This window comes from Carassius auratus, chromosome 27 (assembly GCF_003368295.1).
Source record: "Carassius auratus strain Wakin chromosome 27, ASM336829v1, whole genome shotgun sequence".
Lineage (NCBI taxonomy): Eukaryota > Metazoa > Chordata > Actinopteri > Cypriniformes > Cyprinidae > Carassius > Carassius auratus.
Genome location: NC_039269.1, coordinates 4,516,217 through 4,540,584, shown reverse-complemented (window position 1 = coordinate 4,540,584; position 24,368 = coordinate 4,516,217). Strand labels below are relative to the sequence as shown.

The 24,368-nt window shown below is 37.6% G+C and overlaps 1 protein-coding gene across 2 annotated transcripts in view; it reads left to right on the top strand.

The window, feature by feature from the left end:
* The first annotated feature begins 6,009 nt into the window (after positions 1–6,009).
* Positions 6,010–24,368, top strand: part of LOC113045135 (single-stranded DNA-binding protein 3) — a 56,046-nt gene continuing 37,687 nt past the window's right edge. The window contains exons 1-4 of one of the 2 annotated variants that reach the window (XM_026205320.1): positions 6,010–6,237; positions 14,420–14,492; positions 16,188–16,249; positions 20,646–20,730. In XM_026205320.1, the coding sequence (XP_026061105.1) occupies positions 6,182–6,237; positions 14,420–14,492; positions 16,188–16,249; positions 20,646–20,730 (276 nt within the window). In that variant the 5' untranslated portion in view covers positions 6,010–6,181. The remainder of the gene's footprint in view (positions 6,238–14,419; positions 14,493–16,187; positions 16,250–20,645; positions 20,731–24,368) is intronic. The other variant, XM_026205319.1, reaches the window with a different exon arrangement.

Here is a 24,368-nt window from a genome sequence, read left to right as displayed (position 1 = left end):
AAGTCAAGTTCTGCATATAAATAGTATGCCAAATAAAAATAGAAACTCATGGTATATGCACTTTCATAATATCAGCTTGGAAATATTGGCTAAATACAGAATAACATAGCCTACTAGCATACTACTCCTTTTAAACATCTTTTTAAAGTATAAATAGTTCACCCTAAAGTGCAGGGTCAGAAAGCTCTCTGATTTCATAAAAAATACCTTCATTTGCGTTCTGAAGATGAACATAGGTCTTGTGGGTTTGGAACGACGTGAAGGTGAGTGATGAATGACAGAACTTGTATGTCAGAAATAGTGCTATTTCAAATTCAGTTCTTGTTTACTTCAGTCAGTACTGAAAAGTTTCAAATACTCTAACAAAAATGCATTACTGGTGCAATGTATTTTTATACTTACTGCTTATTGTATTGCATTCATAACTTGGCAACATGCTAGCATCCAACCCCACTGTTGTCAAGTGAGTCCATGTGTTGTTTTGAATTGCATTTTATATGTAGTGCTCCAAATAATTCACTTATGAGGCTCTAAGATGGTTAGTAGCTATGCTGCATTAGAAGCTGCCTAAGTAGGCAGTACACAGTGTTGCAGTTCACTAAAGTTTTTGAATCTGAGCTACTGTCTCTAGTATCATCTATCACAACACTGTATGCTACAGTACTGCATCCCTAGTTCACAATGTGTTAGCTTTCTTGTCTAGCTCTCTTAAACTCACTTTCTCCCCTTTTCTCTTTTTCAAGCACACACACGGACACACACGCACACACTCACACACAAATATTCAATTCATCCCCCTCCTACTCCTCCAACACCCACAACACGCAACAGAGAGCAAGGAAGATTTCTCACTGGCACTAATAATGAGATCCTTTTCTCGAAGGCTACCCCTACCAAACCAATTCAATATGGAAACCACAAACACATTATGCACAACTGTCGTGACGGGAATCTGGCTACAGTGCCCACACTGCGGATGTCAGAAATGAGGCACATTTCACAGAGCACTGAAACCACTTTGTGCAGCTTAGCATTATATCTTCAGGGTACATTTAGTTTTAATTCTTAATTTTCTTCATTACAGTGCTTTCAAGGCAGAGAATTGATAATTCTCCAACTTTCTGGTCTGGGGTTATTCTAAATCTTTAACCTTAGGTGAACTTGAATGAATACCTCTTCCTGGACTCCATAATATTACACACTCATAATTGTAGTGATAGTTCATATTTTTTATTTTCCACAGAAGAAAGAAAGTTATGTATAAGTTTGGAAGGTGAGTAAATGATGACAGGATTTTTTTATTTTTTTATTTTTTATTTATTGGCTTATTTTTTATTTTTGCAATAGGCATTTGTAGAACAGCTTTACAGAAAATCATGATGTTATTGTTTATTAAATCCTAAAATCATGCCTGGCACAAAAAAAAAAAAAGTTTTTAGTTTCGTTTTTAGTTTTCATTGGAGTATATTTTTTAATGAAAAATACTATTTTAGTATTTCTTCTTCAAAATTTCATGTTTAATTTAATGTGAGACATGCTGGCTCTTTGTAAATGTTTGTGAAATTTACTAGCAATTTGGGCCTTTTTTTATTGTGCTTACAGTCAGATTTTGCAGATTAGAGCTGCTAGCTATTTACATAATCAATTTTGTTGGTTATTTTCAACTACTTGAATATGTCTTTAAGTTTCATTCGCACTGCCAGTGACTATTTGTTACTAGCATGGGTCCATATGCACATATTATTAATGCTCATACATGCAACACATTATCTCACATACATTTTCCATATTACATAGTTCGACTTGTAACACTATGTCCTTCAAGCAATACCATTCTAGTTTAATCATTTTTGTACATTGTAGAGATTTAAGAAGGACTGTTTATAATAATAATTGGGATGGAAACTGTAGCATTTATGTAACAGTCATCACTTATTAAACACATCAGGAAGACAGTTAGACTGACCAAAATAATATTTACATACATAAACCACTCTGAGCTCATCCAGATCTCTGGAGATGTAGCATTTAACTCAGTGAACACTTACAGGATTCAGTTGCTGATTACATTGTGAAGTATATGTGGCCTGCCCACCTCACTTCCATGTGACTTGTGGAAGGGATGTTTACACGGGAAAGGGGGAAATCATGTTCCTGCTTATTGACTGCAAAAGTGCATTACAGCAGACTCATAAGCAAATGACGTATTCCCAAAAACGGTGTTAACATTGATCATTAGATTCATATTGAGTAATTTTTCACTTTAATAGAGAGACAATATGTCTGTGCTGGAGGGAGGATTGTGTGGATTGGGTGATGAGACAGAAATCAGGTCTGTGTATTTGTGTGGGATTATCTTCTTTACTTATGAGTATGAACAAATCCCTATGAAGGCTGCAGAAAGCCATTAGCATTCATATTAATCTCAGCGGCAGTTGCTCACTTGTGCATCACAATCTTTGCTGGGCATTTAGTTATGGACTCATTACTACGTCATCTGAACCATAAATGCCATGTGACTAATTACTCTGGAGCTTTTGATTGGCGGAAGGTGTCAAAAGAATGCACAGTCCCCCAATCGTTTCATTTGTAACTATCATGACCAGTGATGATATCGTTTAAAATTTGGGGTCAGTATTTTTTTTTTTAAAGAATTAATAACATAGGGGTTAAATTAATCAAAAGTGACAGTAAAGACATTCATAATGTTACAACGATTTCAGTCAAATAAATGCTGTTAAATTATGTTTCTGTTAATTAAAGTATTTTACGTCTTTTTAAATATTAATCCACACAACTGTTTTTAACACTGATAATAAGAGTTGTTACTTGAGCCGCAAATCTGCATATTAGAATGATTTCTGAACAATCATGTGACACTGAACATGGGAATTTTCCATTGTAATAATGTTTCCATTTTTAATGTGTTTTTAATCAAATAAATTCAGCCTTGGTGAGCATAAGTGACTTCTTTCAAAAACCTTTTTGGCACTAGTTTGTTCCTTAAATAACATACAAATACATATATTTGTGATGAACAAAACATTTAGTTAGAATAGGCTCCATCAGTGGATAAATACACATTTTCCTAGCAGAACGGTGTAGTTTTAGCATCTACCAGCAGGCTTACTTGCCCATGCTAACCAGTTAAACACAATCCACTTGGTACATACATAAAAAGCAAGAGTACTATCAAGCATTTTTAACTCTAATTCCCAGTGACTTTGCCCACGGTTTAGCATACTGCAATCCTGAGCTTCTGAGGTTTGGTGTATTTCCATGCAGTGATGCCATTCACCACACTTGTTCACAGTGCAGCGTTTTTCCACACTCAATTCTGCACGATCTGCCTTTACTCCCCAGGCAATTCATAAACAGAGGCACTTTCTCAGTGGTCAACAGTGAATGTTGCATCAAAAATGCAATTGCACACTGATTGCCATTTAACTGGGTGTGTCTGTTTATTGCATACCATGATTAGGAATAGAACTCCATTTTGCATGCTATTTCTGGCTAGATGAAGATAACATTTAGTTGAATGTTTAAATGTTGGATGTTTTGGGTCTGGTTGTTGTGGCAGTGCTGCAGAGGTGGAGAACGCAGGTATTTGCTATTCTCAGAGTGTCTCACCAAGTCCCTCTCACTATTTCCCTCGCCCTCCATCTTTTGCGTTCTCTCTATCTTCACCTTACCCTCCATCTCTCTCTCTTTATATCTTTTCTTTTCTCTTTCTTTCACCCTCCATCTCTCTCCCTTGCCCTCTTTCTCTCTCTCACTCTCTCTCGTCGGGAGACGCCTGTGGAATATAGTCATCAACATGATTTTTTCCTCTGCTCTCTGGAAGAGGCAAACCCTAACAAACATGTAGTCAGCTGTGCAGTGGCTCTGCCTTTCCCACAATAAAAAATAGCATGAAAACATCACCTCGGCTTCGGCATCCCGCTCTTAACTCTTAAAGAGACACTTAACAATCAGTTGCGACTCTACTTAGATTCAGATGAAGCGAGTGACTCATTTGTAACAGGTAAGGTGTAAATTATCCAACATGTTGCCTGACTTACATGTATTGGTATTTACAAGATGTTGCCGGAGCTATTGCCATAAACATGACTCAGCCATGCTTCGTGAACCACAGGAGGAGGCCGGAGAGTGTGGAGGAACATTCTGGGTAAACACCACTTGTGTAATGGAGGCGATGTGGTCAGGCCTCCACTGGTGTCCTTGTTGACCTAGTATCATAATGTGCCTTATACATGCTGTAAATCAGAGCCTGACAAATGCATTTCAAAACAAACATCACTTTTTCAACATTGATTTGTTCTGAATAAAGGTACAGCACTTGGAATAAATGTATGAATAAAAATAAGTGTGAAATTTTGCCAGTATGAATATGAAGCCTATACTTCATTAATTTAAGTTATTTGTTTGTACATTTTCATCCAGATATTAAATCAGCATGAACTACTTTTACTTGAATGGACAAAATTAGAGAAAATAAAATGGATTAAAAATCTTTATGAATCAAATGGTTGTGTAAAGCCTGGAAATGAGCTCTGTCGAGTAATGTTTAACAATCTAAATACAGCACATTTTTCCTGTGCTAATGTATTTCCTATTGAAACAGGAAGTTTGGGCCTTTAAAATGACACACAGCAGTCAATTGTAAATGAGGGATTCAAGCTAAATGATTGGAGAAGTTTGGCATTTGTCACCAGATAGAAGTGTCTTTTCACCAGATCAAATTATAATATGACAATATGAGGTAAAAAAAAATTAAAAAATAAACACAGTAAGACCTATAAAATGCATTTACAAACTAGATATTTATTTTTATGCAGACTTTAAGGGCTTGTGTTCTCTTTTTTTAAAGAGCCGATAGACTTTACATTTACATTTACATTTAATCATTTAGCAGACGCTTTTATCCAAAGCGACTTACAAATGAGAACAATAGAAGCAATCAGACCAACAAAAGAACAACAACAGTATCCAAGTGCCATGCCAAGTCTCAGTTAGTCTAGTACAGAACACGTAGCTATGTTTTTTTTTCTCCAAGAATAGGATAGACAAGAAAAGGTAAGTGCTAGTATTAGTTGGTCATGTGTTTAGTTTTTTTTTAAACTTAGTAAAGAATCGGCTGTTCGAATTGAGATTGGGAGGTCGTTTCACCAGCTGGGCACAGTCCAGGAAAAGGTCCGTGAGAGTGATTTTGAACTTCTTTGGGATGGCACCACAAGGCGTCGTTCACTTGCAGAGTGCAAACTTCTGGAGGGCACATAAGTTTGAACTAGTGAGTTTAGGTATATTGGTGCCGTGCCAGTGGTCATCTTGTAGGCAAGCATCAGTACCTTGAATTTGATAATCACGCAACGCCGAGGTCCTACATCATCTACGGAAAGGCTTCCATCTATCACAGATATCACAGCCAAGAACTAGGATTTGCTACTTTCAAGACAGCTGCAGAGAGTTTTGGGGTGCGGGAAATGTTGATTTTAGAAACAATTTAATTAGACATAAATCTGCAGTAAAATAATTAAAAATAAAACTTTAAATGTGGATGTGTTAAATGTTTAAAATTTAATTACAATAACAAGCAAAAAAAAAGTTTAAAAATAAAGGAAACATGGTCATAACCTTGCTTCTTCAAACATTACAAATAAATATTGAAAAACAAATCATATGCACATCAGTTTCAAGCCAAACATGAGAAAGCGGGTACTCTAGTCTGTAACCTTGGTCTGGCCCTCTTCATTTGATAAACAAATAAATTTTTTTGCTGAAACAATTTCACAATTATATTTTTTTTATTTTACTGAGAGTCTAAAAATTAATATTCAGCAACTAATTTTAAGTTAAGTTTGTTACTTGATTTACACAGGTCTAGACACAAGTACAATACTCCAACGATTAGAGCGTGTCTTTCCCTTTAAGGAGCCCCCCCTTCTCTCCACAGCAGTGGGAGGCTGAGCATAATCCTGGAACAGCGATTGAAAAAAAAAAATCCACCAGTAGACTGTTTCAAGTTCCCCTAGCAGAAACTGTGCCTGATTTGTGACCAATGCTGGAGATGTACGAAAAGGGAGGAAAACACTAAGCGGGTAGCTATGGAGATAGACCGTCTTCCTGGCCGCTTCCTTTGACAGGTGTTGAGTAGGTTAAAAGTCTTCAAACAGAGTCCACCATGTACGCCAAAGGGAAAGGAGCTGTCGTTCCATCCGATAATCAAGCCAGAGAGAAGTAAGTGAATTTGTGCATTGTCACATATAGAGCAAAAACCATGCATGTTCTCTGATGCACGAGACGGCTATCGGCGACTCGAACACTCTACTAAGTAGTTTCTTTGCAGATTCTGTGCGGTGCAGCGTTCATCTTATTCTGTTGCACAGCTGTTTTGATGTGTTTTTCCTAATGCATGCTACTTGTGCTTGCTTTGGAGCAACTCTCTCATGCATTCGGCTAGTAGATGTTACATGAAGGATTGTACGGTGCAGATGCAGAGAGTTTGTGGAAGGCTTGGATCAATGCATCATGTAGATGCTCAGATGCTTCTTGTACATGAAACATAACGTTCCAGGAGTCTCGAGATCTCATTTTGATGCACATAATCATGTTAGACCAGCTGTACAAACTAATGTAATCAAATAGTTTGGTTTGATGGATGAGTTTGTGACTTAGAAGATAGTACTTGGTTTAAAGCCCCCAGACTTGCAAATTGCTGTTGGTATAAATTCTCAATTTCTTACCTTTTGTTTTAGTGACTTTTTTTTATCTTTTAGGTTTGTTGTTATAAATACATATGCAGGTTTGTATTTTGTGTATAAACCGGAGGGTTGCAAGACATGCAAGTTAAGATGCTTTAGCATAGTATGTGGGCAGTGTAGTTTAATAAACAATAGAGATGTTCAAGCCACCAGACTTTATGGAGTAAAACATTTGTATACTAATAAGTTAAATTGTTTGCATAATTAATTCCAAAGCTTGTTGCCTGTTAATGCAAATTTATTACTGAAATATCTATGATATATATTTTAAAAGCCTTACTTGGTGATTATGATTGGTAGGAAAGGTCATTGAAAAGTCAAAAAATACAGAAACCCTTTAAATAAAACGTATATCTAATCTGGTTGTTGTGCAGATAGTGACCACTCAACATGATGAGGATCAGAGTTAGACAACAATGTTTAAGGGGCTTAAATGGAACGTAAGAGATGCTTAGTTTAAGATAATGAACTGAAACCTCATCCACAGTTTTATGCTGCTCATTCATATTTGTATTTTACTGAATGTTCAAGACCTTTTTTATGCTCAGAAATGGCTTGAATGAATGAACGTAATTCTAGCTGAGCTCACATTTACGTTCAGTTTGTGTTCTCAGTAGTGAGGAGTTTCTACACCTGATAGAAACTTTCAATTACAACTTGTGGCAAAGCATTTAAGCACTTTAAAATCCAGTTTATGAAAAACGGATCCATTGGAAGCACGCTGTCTCTGGCCAAAGGAGCAGATGGAGTCTCTGTTTGGCAGTGTTGATGCGAGGATGCGGCGCTTTCGGTTTTATCAGAGAACTTTTTAGGAACTTGTCATTTTCACCCTTTTCCCTTGTTTCGTGCGTCTGTGCTGGGTGAATAATTGATAGGAGAGTTGAAAACATGATTTTCTAACGGTGCCTTTGTAGGACGGTTATGTGTGATTCCTTCATGTTTAAAGATGGTTTTATCAGAGAGCCTCGGGCGAGATGTCAGGTGTGCTCAAGGCATACATTTGGCAGATTTCTTTGATGTGAGGACTCCGTGTGGGTTCTGTTGTGATGAGAGCGGAATGGGAGACCCGTTTATCTCTGGTGATACTTTTTAGAGATTTTCCCTTTGGAGCTGTCATAAACTGTCATCTGATTTGTTCTCACCTTGGTTCATGTGTAATGAAAAATGTCACATCCCTGAGTGAACTATTCTAAAGGGAGGATTCATCCAAAATGTACTTATTTACCCTTATGTCATTTTAAGCCATTATGCTGTTAATATTTGCAAGGAACACACAGTGGGACATTTGGAATAATAATTTCCAATCCCTGTTTTCCATAGAGGCAGTGGCATAGTGACTAGTATGTCAGGCTTAGAAAAGGTTCTAAATGCACCATAAAAGTAGTGCATATGTCTCATCCAGGATTATTAGTATTTTTTATATTATTACATTTTTATTATAATATTTTTTTGAAGACTTCAAGATGAACATTTGGGTAAACTAATTTTATTTTTATATTTAGTTAATGGAAAGTTTTCATTTAGTTTTTATTTGCAATTCTAACAGTGTTTCCGAACAGAGTTCATTTTTCAAATCAAATAATGCATGAAATTATGCATCTCAAATATGCCACAGTGCTCACTCCCATCCTGATGTCAGATGACAAGACATGAAACCACTGCCACTTGATGTTTTTGACATCCAGCCTGTGGCATATTTTATTTGAGATAAACATTACATTTTTGGGTGAACTATTCTTTTAATGGCCCTTTTCCTTTTCTGAGAGTAAGGGGGGAAATAGCTATGACAACAGTGTTTCGCAATTCGCACCTGGCATTATATTGTAGGCCAAGCAATCTGACCTGTGTTTAATGTTCCCTGTGCGCATGAGACTTCCCACAGTGCTACAAGGAGTCATGGTGAAGCTATTTTGCAGTAAGACCTTATGTTCCATCAGTACCGTAACATCAGCTCTTTTTACCCCACTCACCTCAAAACAAACCCACCTATACTGAAGTACTGGAACATCACTAGACTCTGGACTAGCTCTTCTGAATGGCTCCGATTGGCAGGGCTTTCTCCCAAAGAGACATTGTAGCTGTGAAAACACCTGAGGGGGAAGGGGCTGAGCGACTCGGGGGTCGTCCCCCTGGGCATTCCCTCCAGCAGACCTCTTTTTGGGGCTTTTGAAGAGGGAGGCTGAGCTTTAAGACGGCATGCCGCAGGCTCCTGAGGCCCAAGCCAGTGACACGGTCTCCACCACCCCCTCTCCGTCTCCATAATATAGCTCTTTATATGTCCTGTGCTCCTCTGAGAGAGCGCACCGTTTAGATTTAGCTGATCAGGTTTGCATACATTAACGCCTGCCCTCAGTCATCTGAATATGAGAGAGACTGGCATATAAAGACAGATGGATTTGAATGGTGTGCTTAAAAAGACAAAGAAAAAATAGAATGTATTGCTTTTTTTTTTATAGCAGTACCTGATTGGACAGGTATTACTATTACTATTGCTTGTATGTTTTCCATTCAGCTTGTAGCCAAATGTCTCACACTGTTTGTGCTACAAACATGACCAGTATGTCAAATTATGTGGCTAAATGAGCAAAGGTAGGCTTTGTTTATCTAACTGACCTAATGTTTATAATTAATATTTTCACCTGGTTGATCATGTGACATAACGGCAACAGTGAAACTTCTATCTTCGTTTATTGATCCCCAAATCTGTATGACATTCTTCCCTGGAACCAAAAGAAGATATTTTAAAAAGATCTGTTCTTTTTCGGTCCATACAATGAAAGTCAATAGGGTCTATTAAAGGGATGGTTCACCTAAGAATGAAAATTCTATCTTCAAATACTCACTCTCATGTCATTCCAAACCCGTAAGATCTTTGTAGATTTTCGGAACACAAATCAAGATATTTTTGATGAAATCCAGGTGCTTTCTTATCCTGCATAGACAGCATCGCAACTACCACGTTTAAGACCCAGAAAGGAGATATTAAAAATGGTCTATAGCCCCACTGCGATTCCAGCAGATACACAGGTAATGTGTCCCGGCAATTGTTCCCAGGTCGCTAGATTTTGCCCCTTTCACGCTGCCAGTGATTACCTGGAATATGTGAATGCGTTCACACACAATCCGTAAAGGTCCCGTAAAGACATGTGACATCACGATGTTACGTGTAATGTACGAGTCGAAAACGCTATGCATGTTAACTCTCTCTTAAGCTGGAGAACAATCTCAGCATCAGCGTGGAAAGTGAGGAACTAACCGGTCTCTGCTTCATTACATTTTGCACGTATTTTTTTTCCGTCGCGAACGTTGATCTGCCTTCAAAACACCTGGTAAAAGAATCGTGCGATAATGTGCGTCATCACGACACACCCTTCCCAGAATTAGTTCTGACTTTTGTTCACACAGTGCTCATTCCGGGACTGAACCCGGCAATGTTACTAGGTCCGCGACCCAGGATCAATCTCAGAACCATTCCTGTGTTTGCGTTCACACAAGGCGACCAGATGTTCCGGCAATTCTCCAGGTCCAACGTGCAGTGTGAAAGGGGCTTATGTGACATCAGCAGTTGAAGCTTAATGTTATGAAACTATGAGAATGCTTTTTGTGTAAAGAAAACAAAAATAACGACTTTATTCAACAATTTCTTCTCTTCCGTGTCAGTCTTCAGCGCATGATCTCAAGAGTACTTCGTTTATTTTCTCTGTCTGCTTTCTTACACTTTAATGTGTTCATTGCATTGCAGTCTATGCAGGGCCAGAAAGCTCTTGGAGTTCATCAAAAATATCTTAATTTGTGTTCTGGAGATGAACAAAGGTCTTACGGGTCATGAGGGTGAGTAATTAATGACAGAATTGTAATTTTTAGGTGCATTATCCTTTTAAGGGTCTATTAAAAATCTATTATAATGTTCTAATACTTTGGTCTCAGTTCTCGCGATATTTACATGCTTATGTATTGAGGTTGATGTTAGTTCTGTACTTGTTGTTATCCAGCTGAAATAGCTGTGATTAACTTGTCTAATGAACTTGATCTAATTCATTTTGGCCGTGTTCCAGCATTGCTTGTAGTGTCAGCTCTCGTAGCCAGGCCAGACGTTTCTTCTTGCCCGCACCTCACCTCACCTTTTCCATCAGCTGTCGTTCCCTGTTCCCGTTCCTCTGTGATGTCTTTAAGTGTTTTGGCTTCCAAACGGGACCTTCAGAATCCAGAGGTCCTGTTCTTGGCTCTCCCACTCAATGTTCCTGACAACTCTACACAAGGTGCTCCTTGAAGGAAGAATTGAATGAACAGTGTTCAATAATGCATCAGGGCAAGGCGCACAGTACCCCCCTCCACCCAGATCACATGGGCCTCCCTGCCATGACATTTTTATCAGCCTACTCCTGGGAATCCACAGTTTGATCCAGATTGTCTCGTGGCTCCCTCATATTTAAGCAGATGGCAGCTGCTAGATGTTTTCTTCAAGCCAGAGGTCAAGTTCCATTGGTGTTCCAAAACCTTGTTTATGGTGAGACAGGTAGTGAGATAAGTGACTAGCAAATTGCAAAGTGGTGCAGTTGTCTTTACTAAATTGGTCCTGAGTAAGTCAGTCAGAGACTTGCAACTCCGGTTTTTACTTCTTTGGAACACAAAATAATTTCAGTGTTTTGTCCCAAATGACAGGTCTCTAGTAGTTTTATTTTGTGTGCTTCTACAGACAAAATGCCATGGTAGAATGTATCTGATATGTTCTTGTTTATGCTTTCAGAGAGTATAGGAGCTATGGACTTTAGAGTTTTTCATATGAATTAATGTGTTAAAAAAATGGCTGTGAGGGACAGATGTACTGTATGTTGAGTTACTCATGCTGTTGTGTACTTTTTCAGAAAATTTATAGGGGAAAAAAGATGTGATTATTGAATGGACAGTACATCTGAACTAGGACTAGGCCTCATTTTCATTCATGTACAATTAAATATGGCATTTTTCCTGACTAAGCTTCTTAACAGAGCTTGTATGAGTGTCATGGGTACTGTTCAAATGCAAGGCTTTGAAATGTATAGTGATATTCACTGAAATGGCTTTTGCTAAATAAATAATTATGCTGCAATTTCGAAAACTAACACATTAGGGCCAGTGATTCTTTAAAGCAGTTAAATACTATCTCCCTCTAGTTTCTGTAACTAAACCTAGACTTTCTGACCTGTTATTATGGATATACATGTTCTGCCAATCTTTTTTTTTTTTTTACTGTTTATTTTTTAAGGGAATTTGGTTAGTCTTAAAGGGATAGTTCATTCAAAAATTAAAATTCTGTCATTGTTAACTCATTTTCATGTGGTTACAAAACCATTAATCCTCAAAACACTGATTTAGATATTTTTTATGAAACCTGCAAGGTTTCTTGCCCTCCAACTAAAGTCCAGGTAACAAAAACATGGAGGAGCCAAAAAGGTTATAAATGTGTCATAAAGTGAATCAGTTTAATGCAGGTCTTGTGAAGAGATGTGGTTATTTACATCTAAACATTGAAAGGTTGACAGGAGGGCGAGTAAACAATGAGAGAAAGTCAATCCAAAAAGGAACAATCCCTTTAATAACCAAAAGGAAAAAAAAAATTGTGATAAGATGCCGATTCTGCCTTTTTTTTGCCATATCACCAACTTTTGCTTCTGTTTGTCATGGTGTCAACAGGTGAACTGAAATGCAGCTTAAGTTTAAAACCTTACAAGTAGATATTGCTGACTAGCTTAAGTTCCGTAGATCCTTTGTGGTAATAGTATCTTTTGATGGACTTTGTTTGAACCTCTCATCCACGGTTTATGGTCTTCGTTGACTTCCTTTCCTTCACTGTGTCTCGGTGGGAGGCATTGTCATTCTGGTCACTCTCCCGCGCCAGCGCGTCAGTGTTTGTGCAGTGATGGAGTGCTGGATCTCCTCCCTGTCTTTCATATCCAACTTTATCACAGTCATTGACTGGCTGATCAGAGGGAGCTCTCCTCTGCTATTTATGAGCCTGCCACCCTGGGCGCCTCCTTCCACTGACTCATTTACCTCCTCGCTGATGCCTGGGAAAGCTTCCTGCTCCCACACAAATAGACGATTCTGCCCACTTGTATGTGCGTTGGACTGAAGGTTCCATCAAAACAGTGTTATCTTAGTTTTATTGATATACTGTAACAGTGTAGTTTTTATGAATATTTTGAATTTGCTTTTATTTTTGTATTTTCAGTTTTCATTTTTAGATATTTTAATATGTGCTTTTGTCCTTTTTTTAATTACTATTAATTACTATTAGTTTTTTTTTAAACCAGTATGACTTGTGTAAAATAGAAAATTGATATCAAAATAACAAGGGCTCTGACAAAAACTTTCCTTAAATACTTATAAATTATTTTATTGGCAAATCAGTTATGAAAATGACCAATACGATAACAATAAAAATGCTTTAGCCTAAATCAACACCAATAATGCCCAGGCCGATAATCTGTCAACCTCTTACCTTTAAGTCTTTTTTTGGAATGTAAAAGAAGATATTTTGAAGAATGTTGTCTTTATCCGCTGAAATTACTCTGAAATACATTATACACTGAAAGTCACTGAAAGTTTCTGAAATATAATTGGAAGATAAGGATGAGTAAATTGGTTATGAACTATCACTCTAAGTCATCTTTGTTGTGTTATGGGTGTTTAGTTTTACATAAAATGTTCTCTTTGTTGAGACATTTTTGGATGTCAACTCATGTCATAATGGAAGAGCCACTCTTGTGAATGCCATTATTGCCTTACCCATGGTGGATATAAATGTTCTTGCCCCAAATACACTACAGCCATGTTTCTACCAAATTGTGCCTGTCTCTGACTGTAATTTTGCCAGGAGAGCTTTGTGGAGCTATTTTCTTTCATGGCTGATGGAAGAGAAAAGGAAAGGACAGGGAGTAGAGGGATGGTGCAGTTTCAGCCCCGTGGTACATTGGGAGCTGGGTAATTGCTAGCCCAAGTGGCTAAACAACAGACATAATGGATATAGTAAATGACAAAAACACAAGAACCGCAATGGTGCCGTCAGATTCCCTTGACAACCCAAGCTATGCATGCTTTGGCTGATCTTTCTGTTCTTTTCACGGAGCAAAAGGGCTGTGGAGATCGGACATGCGGTCGCTGCTGTTGATGGGTGTTTTGTGTGTTCATGTGTACTTGTGTAATCAACAATCTGTAGTGAGTTGTCTCTAGCCACTGATTTTTTTTCTGAAGCTTTTGAACAACATCCAAACTAGAGTGACGGCACACAACTGGGAATAAAAGTCTATATCTCTGTTCTGAAGCCTCACTAGCTGTCTGCATAAGCAGCTACCGTCTTAGACAGCATTATAAACTTATAAGTGACTGATTTTGACACTCTACATAGGCAGCAACATACATAGCGATCTGCAGACGGAGCTTGACTTGCAGTTGATTTTCATGAAGTTTGATGTTGGTGTGTTTCAAGGATAATGATGCAATAAAAAAAAAAACATAGCACACAGTATAAACTCGTTTTTTTATTATTGAATGAAAATGTTTATAGTTTATATTAAAATGTCTTCTTGTCATCTTGGAGTTATTATTTTTGCTTACTTGCAGAGGTTTCCTTTTCATGCCCTGAATCTAATGCCTGTTCCTCTCTTGTTCTCTTCTAGATTAGCTTTATACGTGTACGAGTACTTGTTGCATGTTGGGGCCCAGAAATCAGCACAGACCTTCCTTTCCGAGGTAAGTCTCTGCTTACATACACACACACACACACACACACACACACACACACACACTTAGTCTTAATATGACTTAGCACATATTTTTGTTAGAAAGCACATATAAATCATCATCCACCAAGTTGCATTTTTATAAACGTAATACTGTCTATAATGAACATTTTACATAATATATTAAGTAATACACTATAATATATTTTGTGCAGTGTGTCAAGCATTGAAATACAAATTTTTTTTCTAATGTGGTGATATGGCATCACTTACCAAAGCAAGTTTCCTATCAAGCTTGTTCTTGTTCTCGATTTTTCTTGTGCCACATTTAAATGAGAACAATATAATCCATTTGATTTGGCTGTTTGGGTCAGGAAATATCTTAAAACACACCAGATATTCACATCGACACTTCTGCATTAGTTTAGTGATCTGTTGTTCATTTGAACTATACTGAATTGTTTGTTTTCCCCCATATTTAAACAGTTTCAGAATCTGTGGGCCAGTATGTGTGCACCAACCATGTGCAAAAATATTAATTACCCTTCATTAATTTCAATTAATAGCTGTTTATGATACACTGACTGGCAGGACTTTTATTTGCCGTTTGTTTGTGAGTGGTCATTTCCATCAATCGCTCTGTTACCCCAGGGTGTTTTTTCTCCCTGTTGGCTTGGCGGCATCTCTGCTGCGTTGCTGACTTTCTGCAGCACTTCTCAAAAGCACCGCAAGTTGGTCAGATCTTTATCATACCGTTTGGCAGGCCGACGAGGTGAAATTGACTGATAATGTGTTCTTAACCTTCAGACCTGCTTCAATGATCCACTTTTCAGCTGCAGTGAACAAACCTTTCCTCTTAGATTTTCTTTTTTTCTCACTACATTTTCCTGTTTAATCATCCATATATAATTGTTATAATAGGCTAATTCTTTGCCCGCACTTTCCACCAGCAGTTCAGGTCCTTCTACTCGCCTGTTACAAAGGAGAACATTTCTTAAATACACTGAGATTATGGCCTTAATGAGAGTCGCCCTGGTCATTTCCACACAAGCAGGAGGGATGGAGGGTGAAAGTGAGCCCCGAGGCCTGAATGAAGTGTAGGAAAAACAGAAGCCATGATTCATTTTGAGGGTCATGGCTCTGGATCGCCAAAGCCTGCTGTAGGTCTCCACACTAGTGGATTGACCAGGCTGAGAAGTTAAGTAATGACTGCCAAGAATATTCACCACCTTCAAGTTTTGTCGCAGTAGTCCTATTTACCAACGTTGTAACTAACAATTGCACTGTGCATGTTGACTTTTGCAAAACACAAAAACGAAAGGCTATTTTGAAGATCGTTTCAACCATTTTTATCCATATAATGTAAGTCATTGGGGCCCAAACGATGCTGGACCCATTAACTTAATTAGCTATTCGGACAAATTTTTACTTTAATGCACTTCACAGCTGAATTATGACTTCCGAACTCATACGTAGGGGGCTTCCCAGAAGGACTCGCTCCTCTTTGCCTATGACATTTTAAGCTTAAGACGGATTTGAGGAAAACAAGTCGGTTGTTGTGGTGGAGAAAGCAGGGTGATATATGGGATCTGGATTGGGTCAGAGAGCAGACTGCGCAACGTCTGACAGGAGAATGTTACATTATGTACAGTCTCACAACCTCTGTTTCTTTTTCTCGTTTCTTCCTGCTCACTGCCTGTTGTAGATCCGATGGGAGAAGAACATTACGCTAGGAGAGCCTCCTGGATTCCTCCATTCATGGTGGTGGTAGGTCTCATGTGTTTTCTTTATATTTTATACATGCTGTCTTTCTGTCTGTGTGTAAGCTAGTACTAATAAGTGGGTAATTCAAAGTGGACAAATAATGTAGTTTTATTATTGATGCTCTGACATCAATAATGTCCAATCCGGGCACATTGCCAGTGATATCTCAGTTCAAATGTTGCATGAAGTTACAAAATGTACAGCTCATCTGCACATACTTAAAAGTGCTTACTAAGACAAGCATCTCTATTACTGTTTTCCAGAGTTAGTTTGAGCAAACCTCAAATGTCTCATCATCATGCGGTGCTCGTTATGGCTGGTTTAAGCAAAAGCTCAGAGTTAGGATTAGGGCTGTGCGATTAATCGAAATCAAAATAAAATCGCGATTTCTAAATCGCTTTATAGCACGATTTTCCATGGCCCCGGCCTCCCGCAGTATGTTAACTGAACCAATACAGGATGCAACGTGCTTAAGTGGAGCGCGAGAACAGAGCAGACTGGACATATGCCTAACTCCAGGTTCACACACTGTCTGTGATGTGTAGCATTTTTTTTTTTCTAGCCTATGTTAACGGATCAGAACGTTCACACTGCACGCAGTAAAAAGATGAGAACAGAAAATGTTCTAAATAGAAAGGTGCGAAAAGATTTAATATGATCTGAGCATGCGCATCTGGTTTTGTTAACGGAGCAAAGAAAATATGCGTGCAAGCGGATAGATTCGCATTCGCGCATGGTTTTAATGTGCTTTCGTGTTACAATAATGCGCTCTTGTTGTTTCTTCTGAACCGCTACACATAACTTACTGTATACGCACTGCAGACGGAGTACGTGTGAACCTTGGGCAATAAATATATTGGGCAAAACATATAACACCTGAGGCACCGCTACAATGAGCTCTATGACCAATGCATGGCAAAAAAAATATAAATAAACTCCTGAACACGGGTTTTATTTTATTTTTTGATTATTATTTTTTGCCATATGTCTAGACATTTTGTTTGACTTCTTTACTTGATGATTATTTTGACTTATGTCTGTTCTAGAGACATGTTACAACTTTATGATAAAGCTCTCATTTGAGTTTTCTTTTGTAAATATGTTTCAAATTTATACTGAATGCATTTATGACTGTAAAGCAAAATTGCTTTTATATGCATAAAAAATAATTATAATAATAAATTCTAGCTTTAAAAATAATTGTAAAAATTTATGTATTTTTTTTTAAAGTTAATTAAACATTTTAAAGTAGTTTTTTTGTTTTTTGTGTGTGTGTTAATATGTTGTGTTACTGTGTTGTGTGAACAACTGTATGTCCAAACTGAGCAAGCAGAAAAAAAAAAATTGGTGTTGAACCCTGACCTGGTTAACCAACGGTGTGAATGATAACGTTAAACTGAAAATATCCTCAGCGTTAACTTAAAAGTGAATCCACCACAAAGAGAGAGTTTATCTATTACAGCCTACAAGATTGTTTGTATTAACTTTCACTGTATTGATTTATACAAATCCAGACTTAAGTTTGGCTGTGACACCAGCCGTCAAACTGTATGTTTAACCTGCTGCGGTTTGACCCGTGGCAGTGGGTGTATTATTGGGTCAGGCAGCCTTTACAGAGGGCACGTCTGCCCGGGCCTGGTCCTCCCACCCCACTCCTTCAGACAAAAGGCCCAGATGGTGGGGCAAAGACATGGCCCATCCCTTTTCTAAACCTCTTCCATCAACCTTTGTCTCTGCTGCTGTCCTTTGTTCCTGTTAAAGACCCCAAACACAGATTAACTCTTTGCATACCGTTCCCCCTTTGTGGCAAGTGTCTGAATCCCCCGCTGGCCCAATTCGGTTATATTCTCCTCCATTGGGGGTGGCCCAATGACAAACTGAGGGCCAGCGGGAGGCCAGGGGGTCAAGACAGCTCACCACTTGGTAGGAGTCATATAGGTTAAAGGGGGATGAGTGCAGACTTGAGGAAAGAACTTCGTTAAGAGTCATTAAACCTCACCTCCTGTGTGTTAGCGCCTTGTGACACTTTGTGGCGGCATGAATCCTCTCAAATGCATTGGGTTTTGACTCCCCAATAATATATTATTATTATAGTAATATATTTATTCAGCAAGGATTTTCTATTAGTCATGATTCTGTTATTAGCCATAAACTGTGCCAGTGTTCCAGTACCTGAGGTCAGCGGCAGCCTGAGGGTCAGGATTATCTCGTTTCAAATGCAAATGACAATCCACTGTATTCCTAATAATACACATGAAAAAGAGGTCCTCACTGTAAAGTCTATATACGTATGGATTTGGCTGTATTACCCCTGCTTTTGTCTCGTAGTGTCTTCACATTTAGGATTTGCTTAATTGCCCCCAGAGAAGAGTTTAGTGTTTAAGAGAATCTATTAACATAAGAATATAGTTAACTCCAATTAGCATCAGAGGCGCGCGTAAAACCTGACTCAAAGTAATTGCATTGTTTGTTTCGCAAGGAAGTGCCATGACGTAATTCGGGAAAACCCGCAGGTGGTGTTTTGAGGTTAGGCCATGTGTACGAGTCAACCGTAAATCTTTGCTCCACCGTTTATTTGGTTTTAGAAGGGCCATCCCTTTTCCCTATAGAACATTACAGTACTGTAAATCAATAAAACTGCAAGGATGCATTAAAACTATCAAAACAAGTGATAGTAAAGACATTTATAATAGTAGAAAAAATTCATTAAAGAATTCTGAAAAATTGTCATGGTTTGCACAGAATTATTAGGCAGTACATTTATTTCGAATACTGATAATAATTAGAAATGTTTCTTGTATTAGAATAGTTTGTGACATTGAAGATTGAAGTAATGGCGGCTGAAAATTCAGCTTTGCCATCACAGGAATACATTATTTTTTCAAACCGCACCACCCAAGTTGTCTAAAGCATGGGCGCATTTAATATGAAATACTTCAAAGACGATCATAAGCGTATTGTTTCATGTGGCCAGTTTGCTGTTTAAAATGTGCAGAATGCTTTAGCTTTTAAAAGCGGCAAAGATATCCCAAATGAATGCCAAAACAGTTTTACCTGTAAATGATATAAATACAGAGTCAAATAAACATTAAACTTTGTTTTGCAGAAATGTCTTTTAAGAGAAAGTGAGCCACCCTCAAATAATTCAGAAAGTGGACGTGCACATATGCATGTTTAATAATTCAGCTTTTTTTTTTTTTATAGCTTTAGCATAATATGTAGCATACATTAACATTTATTTGTGCATTATTGTTCAAATCAAAGTAAATTACTTTGTAATCTCCTGTAGACAATAAAAAGGCTTTCAGAATTTTTGATATAAACCGTGGTAATACAAACCATGGTAAGATGAAATTATCCTGTACAGTAGTTACAATAACTTAGAACTATGGTGTTTTAGGGGTATTTAGTGTTTATAGTTTAACATTAAAGCATCTGTGCATTTAGAAGTTTGCCATTTTTTTCAATTTTATAATGTAAAAATACATAAAAATGTAAGTCTGTGGGTTTTTTTATCTAGCCATTTATCTGAACTTTTAGTTGTTTCTCCCTCACTTCCTATCCCCCTCTTTCTCTCCCTCCATTTTCCCCCTCTCTCTTTCCATGTCTGTTTCTAGTTTCCTCTTCCCATTAATGTTCCCTTCCCCCTCATATTTATCCTCTCTTTCTCTCCTTTTCCTGTGTAACTCTTTCACTTACTGAACAAGTGTTCAGGAATGTTCTTTATCCTGGTAAATATTTGCAGGGAAAAAAAGAGAGTTTCCCTTGCATTGCCACAAAGTCTTATCAACAAGTTTTTTTTTAACGCAGGACTATAATATCACCAAATAGTTTTGTCTGATATAAATATATCCTTGATAACCAAGGTTTATTTTCCACTTCGTGGTGAGAGGAACAGCAGGCGCGTGTCGTGTGCCGGTGGTTAGTCTTTAGCCTTTCCCCCGCCGGCCCTTTTTTCAGGAGATTTTATAGGTTATCCATTAAATCGATATCTGAAGACCTGGAGCGATCTAATTTGGTCCATTTAAACAGGTACTTAGTTTCAGTGCAGTAATTAAAATACCATTTGGACACAAACCTTGTTCCCCCTCCAAACATCCCTGCAGGATCCAAAGACTCTTAATTGAGGAAATCCCTGACTTAATTGATCTGTAACCTGCTGTTTGTGCCAAGCGGGTAGGAGTGTGTGCAAGTCTCAAGTTTGACTGGACTTCATTTTTTACAGTGCTGGCTTTGCTTGTTGTAACTTTTCTAAAGAGTAATCAAACAAAGATGAAGTAAAATCAAATTATTGACTGCTTTTTTTGTGGTTGGATACTTATAGTATGTGTATTTCAAAAGGTTTGACTTCATATATGTTGTATTGAAAGGTCCCATTCTCTCCTGTTTCCTGTTGCAGTGTATTCTGGGATTTGTACTGTGCCGCTCCAGACCGCCGGGAGACCTGCGAGCACTCCAGCGAGGCCAAGGCCTTCCACGACTATGTGAGTTCATACAGACTTGACAGTCTTTTAGCTGAGCTTCAACTTCTCGTCCAATGACGATGTGTGTTGGGGGCGGGGCTTACCCTCTATCTTTTGTCCAGGTTTATTGATGTGAGTGTTTAGTGAACGACACGAGGCAGATTTGCTTACCAAAGTGTAACAGGATACATTAAGTGAGCTGAATAGAGGTTTTTCGCGTGAATTAGTGTCTGTTAGATGCGTTATGTGTGTACATGAGTGTTTTGTTCTATATCATGTTTCTTCCTGGTTGTCATTTTTTAAAATGCTAACGGTATGTTATTGTGTGCATTAGGAAGACAAGTATGGGATGTTTATTTCCGTTTAATTTTCCGGCAGTGGCATTCATAAAGCAGCTGCACGGTGTCTCGTGAACACAGATTTGCGCAGATTCTTTAATTTGCACAGACAGACATGTAATCTTATTAACATACTGAATGCTGTGCATTCACAGATGTAATATTTCAGTAACAGTGAAAGGCATAATGAAATGTCAGTTGTTGTTGCCGGGATGCCCGCAGGGTTGAGTCAGAGTGGGAAGGATAGACGGATGGCTAAAAACAGGTTGATTTTAAACGTCTGGTTATGCGTTAAAATGAAGGTCATATAAGGGTTGTTGACTTTTGTGTTACATTTTAAATGTAAGTATTTATTTTCTTAGTCTTAAAAAATTACAAACTAAGCTAAAGGAATTTATCTAGTTAAAATGTATGAATTATAGATAATATGGATAGTACACATGAATGCAATTTAATGATGCAAGTTAACACTTAGGCCTATTTTACACAGTATATGCTCAAAATGCATGAAAAATAATATAATAATAAAAAAAAATTATTGTTCACCAATGGATCCTCTGCAATGAATGGATGCCGTCTGAATGAGAGTCCAAACAGCTGATAAAAACATCACAATAATCCACAAGTAATCCAGAAAACTTCAGTCCATCTATTAACAGCTTGTGAAGCAAACAGCAGCATATTTGTAACAAACAAATTCATCAACTGTTGTTTCAGCTTTATTGGCTTTATTGGCCAATATTTGTCAGTATCACTAAAATGAAACAGTTACTTGTAAATAACTAGTGATATTCTTTTCATTTGTTATGTGTGCTTGTAGAGGTCTGTTCTACAAACTATGTTCTATCTGGTGAAGATGCATCATAAATCTAATGGAAACAAGCAAAAACAGAATTTGAGGGATAAAAGAAAATGTAATTTAGTGGATAATGGGATCAGGGTTAGTTCAGAGGGCCCAACCTCTAGTCTGTCTGCTGAACTTGACTGGTGACATTTATGGAGACGACAACCCAGAATGGGTCTGCTACGTGTCAGGAGTTAAGTCAACATCTGGAAGCAAACAGAACCAGTTTCATTCCACTGACTTGTATAAAAAACAAATATTTGACTAAAATATTTCCAGAGGAAATGTACACCCCCCCCAACACCCCCAGGATGTGATTTGCAGTATTTTACTAATAGCCAATCACACGCACCTCATGCATATCGTCGCACATTGATCTTAAATGTATTACTTGTTTAAATGACTTGGTTAAATATGATTAAATATGCACAGCCTTTTCATGCAAATATGTAGTGCAAATATTCAATTTTCCCAAACCGCGGCGCCAGATAATGTTCTGATCAGAATGTATTTTTTTTTTTATTCTGCATTTCCAAAACTTTTCCTTAATCTTCTTAAAAGAGCAGTTCACCCAAAAATGTAAATCCTTATATTCTTCCATCCCCATATACTGTTGTTTTCAGTAGAACACTGTTATTTATACACTATTATTTATTCATATTTTGAAAAAGCTTTTATTTTATACATTTAACATTTTTCATGTAAAAGTTTTAAGTCTCAGTCATTTTGTTATATGCTCTTGTAATTTATTTTTAGTTTTTTTTTATTAATTCTTATTTTTTTTAAATTTAGTTTTAACTTATTTTTCAGTTTTTAGTATTTTTCGTAAAACTTCAGTTAGTTGCCAAGCCAACATTGCTTATTGTCAAAAAAGCAACAACAACAACAACAACAAACACTGTAATGCAACATTGTATAATGTATATATTTGTCACATTTATTCACATATAACTAAATATTATGATATAGATAAAAATAAATATCTAAAAATGATTACATCAAACCTGCTCCATAGGCTTCATAGTCATTCTGAAAGCTTTATGTACAAGTTATTGATTTCAGAAAATATAGCATACGAGTCGAGAACTATTTTTGGAATTTGATGTTGCTATAAACTATAGGTTTTCAAGTATTCCTTTGTAAAAAGTATTTTGTTGGAATGAATGTGTGTGTGTGTGTGTGTTTTTGTGTGTGTGTGTGTGTGTGTGAATGTGCCCATGTGTGTTGTGGAGCTGCAGTATCATGTGTGCGTGTCTTGGCAAGGTCTTTGCTGCTACTAGGGTGTCCTTGAGTTCAGTGATTTATCATGTTCTTATTCTGATCCTTTTGCTCCCTTGTTGGGTCACAGCTCTGCAGAGGCCCATGCTCTCTCTCTCTCTGTGTGTGTGTGTGTGTGTGTGTATGTTTGTCTTCAGGCCTGCATTGCCCACACCTTCCTGGCTGCTTCTGCGCTGAAATCAAGACAGTCAGGAATCCTCTCGGTGTAAGATAATGGAATATAACGGTCTAATCCTCTAATCCTAGGAATGGTTGAGGGCTAATCCAGGGATTTTGTGGGATTGGCGTCTTGGCAATAGGGATGGAATTCTGGGACGCAACACCTCTAAATGCCAGAGTTGTCTGTGTGCTCTTCACTTTCTGCTGGGCTTGGGTCGTAAAGCTTCGTAATGAGCATTGATTAAAAACACCGCAGACATCTCGGAACAAGCTTACACCTCGGATCTGGTTGACAATCCAAGTATACGACATGTTAGCCCTGCTTGTTAAATATTTTATATAATATAATGTAGTATTATTATTAAATACAATAAAAGTTATAGTAGTAGAATAATAGTAGAAAAAAAAAAAAATTTGATTTACTTGATTTGAAGGCAAAAATGTTTAAAATCATCTTGCTAATTATTTTAGAAAGTGACTGCCATATGAAATCACATGACCATCTGTGTCTTGAAATTCAGTTGCGTCGTTAAACAAACTTCAGACAAATTTACATCAGAAGTATTTTTCAGAAAACGGCAACCACAAATGCGATAACAGACAGTTATCATCTGGACAGTTTCTCTCTATATTTCTTCATATTTCCTTTTCCATTTTATAATACTTGGTTTACGACATGTTGCTAGTCCTTGTTATCTTTCATATTTAAAATCTTCTCTTTAATATTGGCAGCAACTTCTTAAAGGGATAGTTCACCTTCACTTTGTCCCCATTGACTTGCATAGTGTTTTTTTCCTATACTATGGAAATCTGTGGGGACCAGCAACTGAAAGTGAACTTTCCTTGTAACATTGAGGTTCAAGTCCTGCTTGCAACATATCCTGATCATAATCGCGCGCTTTCTCCCCACTGTAGATATATATATTTATTTAGTCATAGTGGTAGAGTATTAGGATTCCAATAAATCATTCTTAGGTTTTGCGGCTGCTATGATTTCATCAGGAAGATTACTGTAGTAAAGTATGGAAAATGCTGTATGT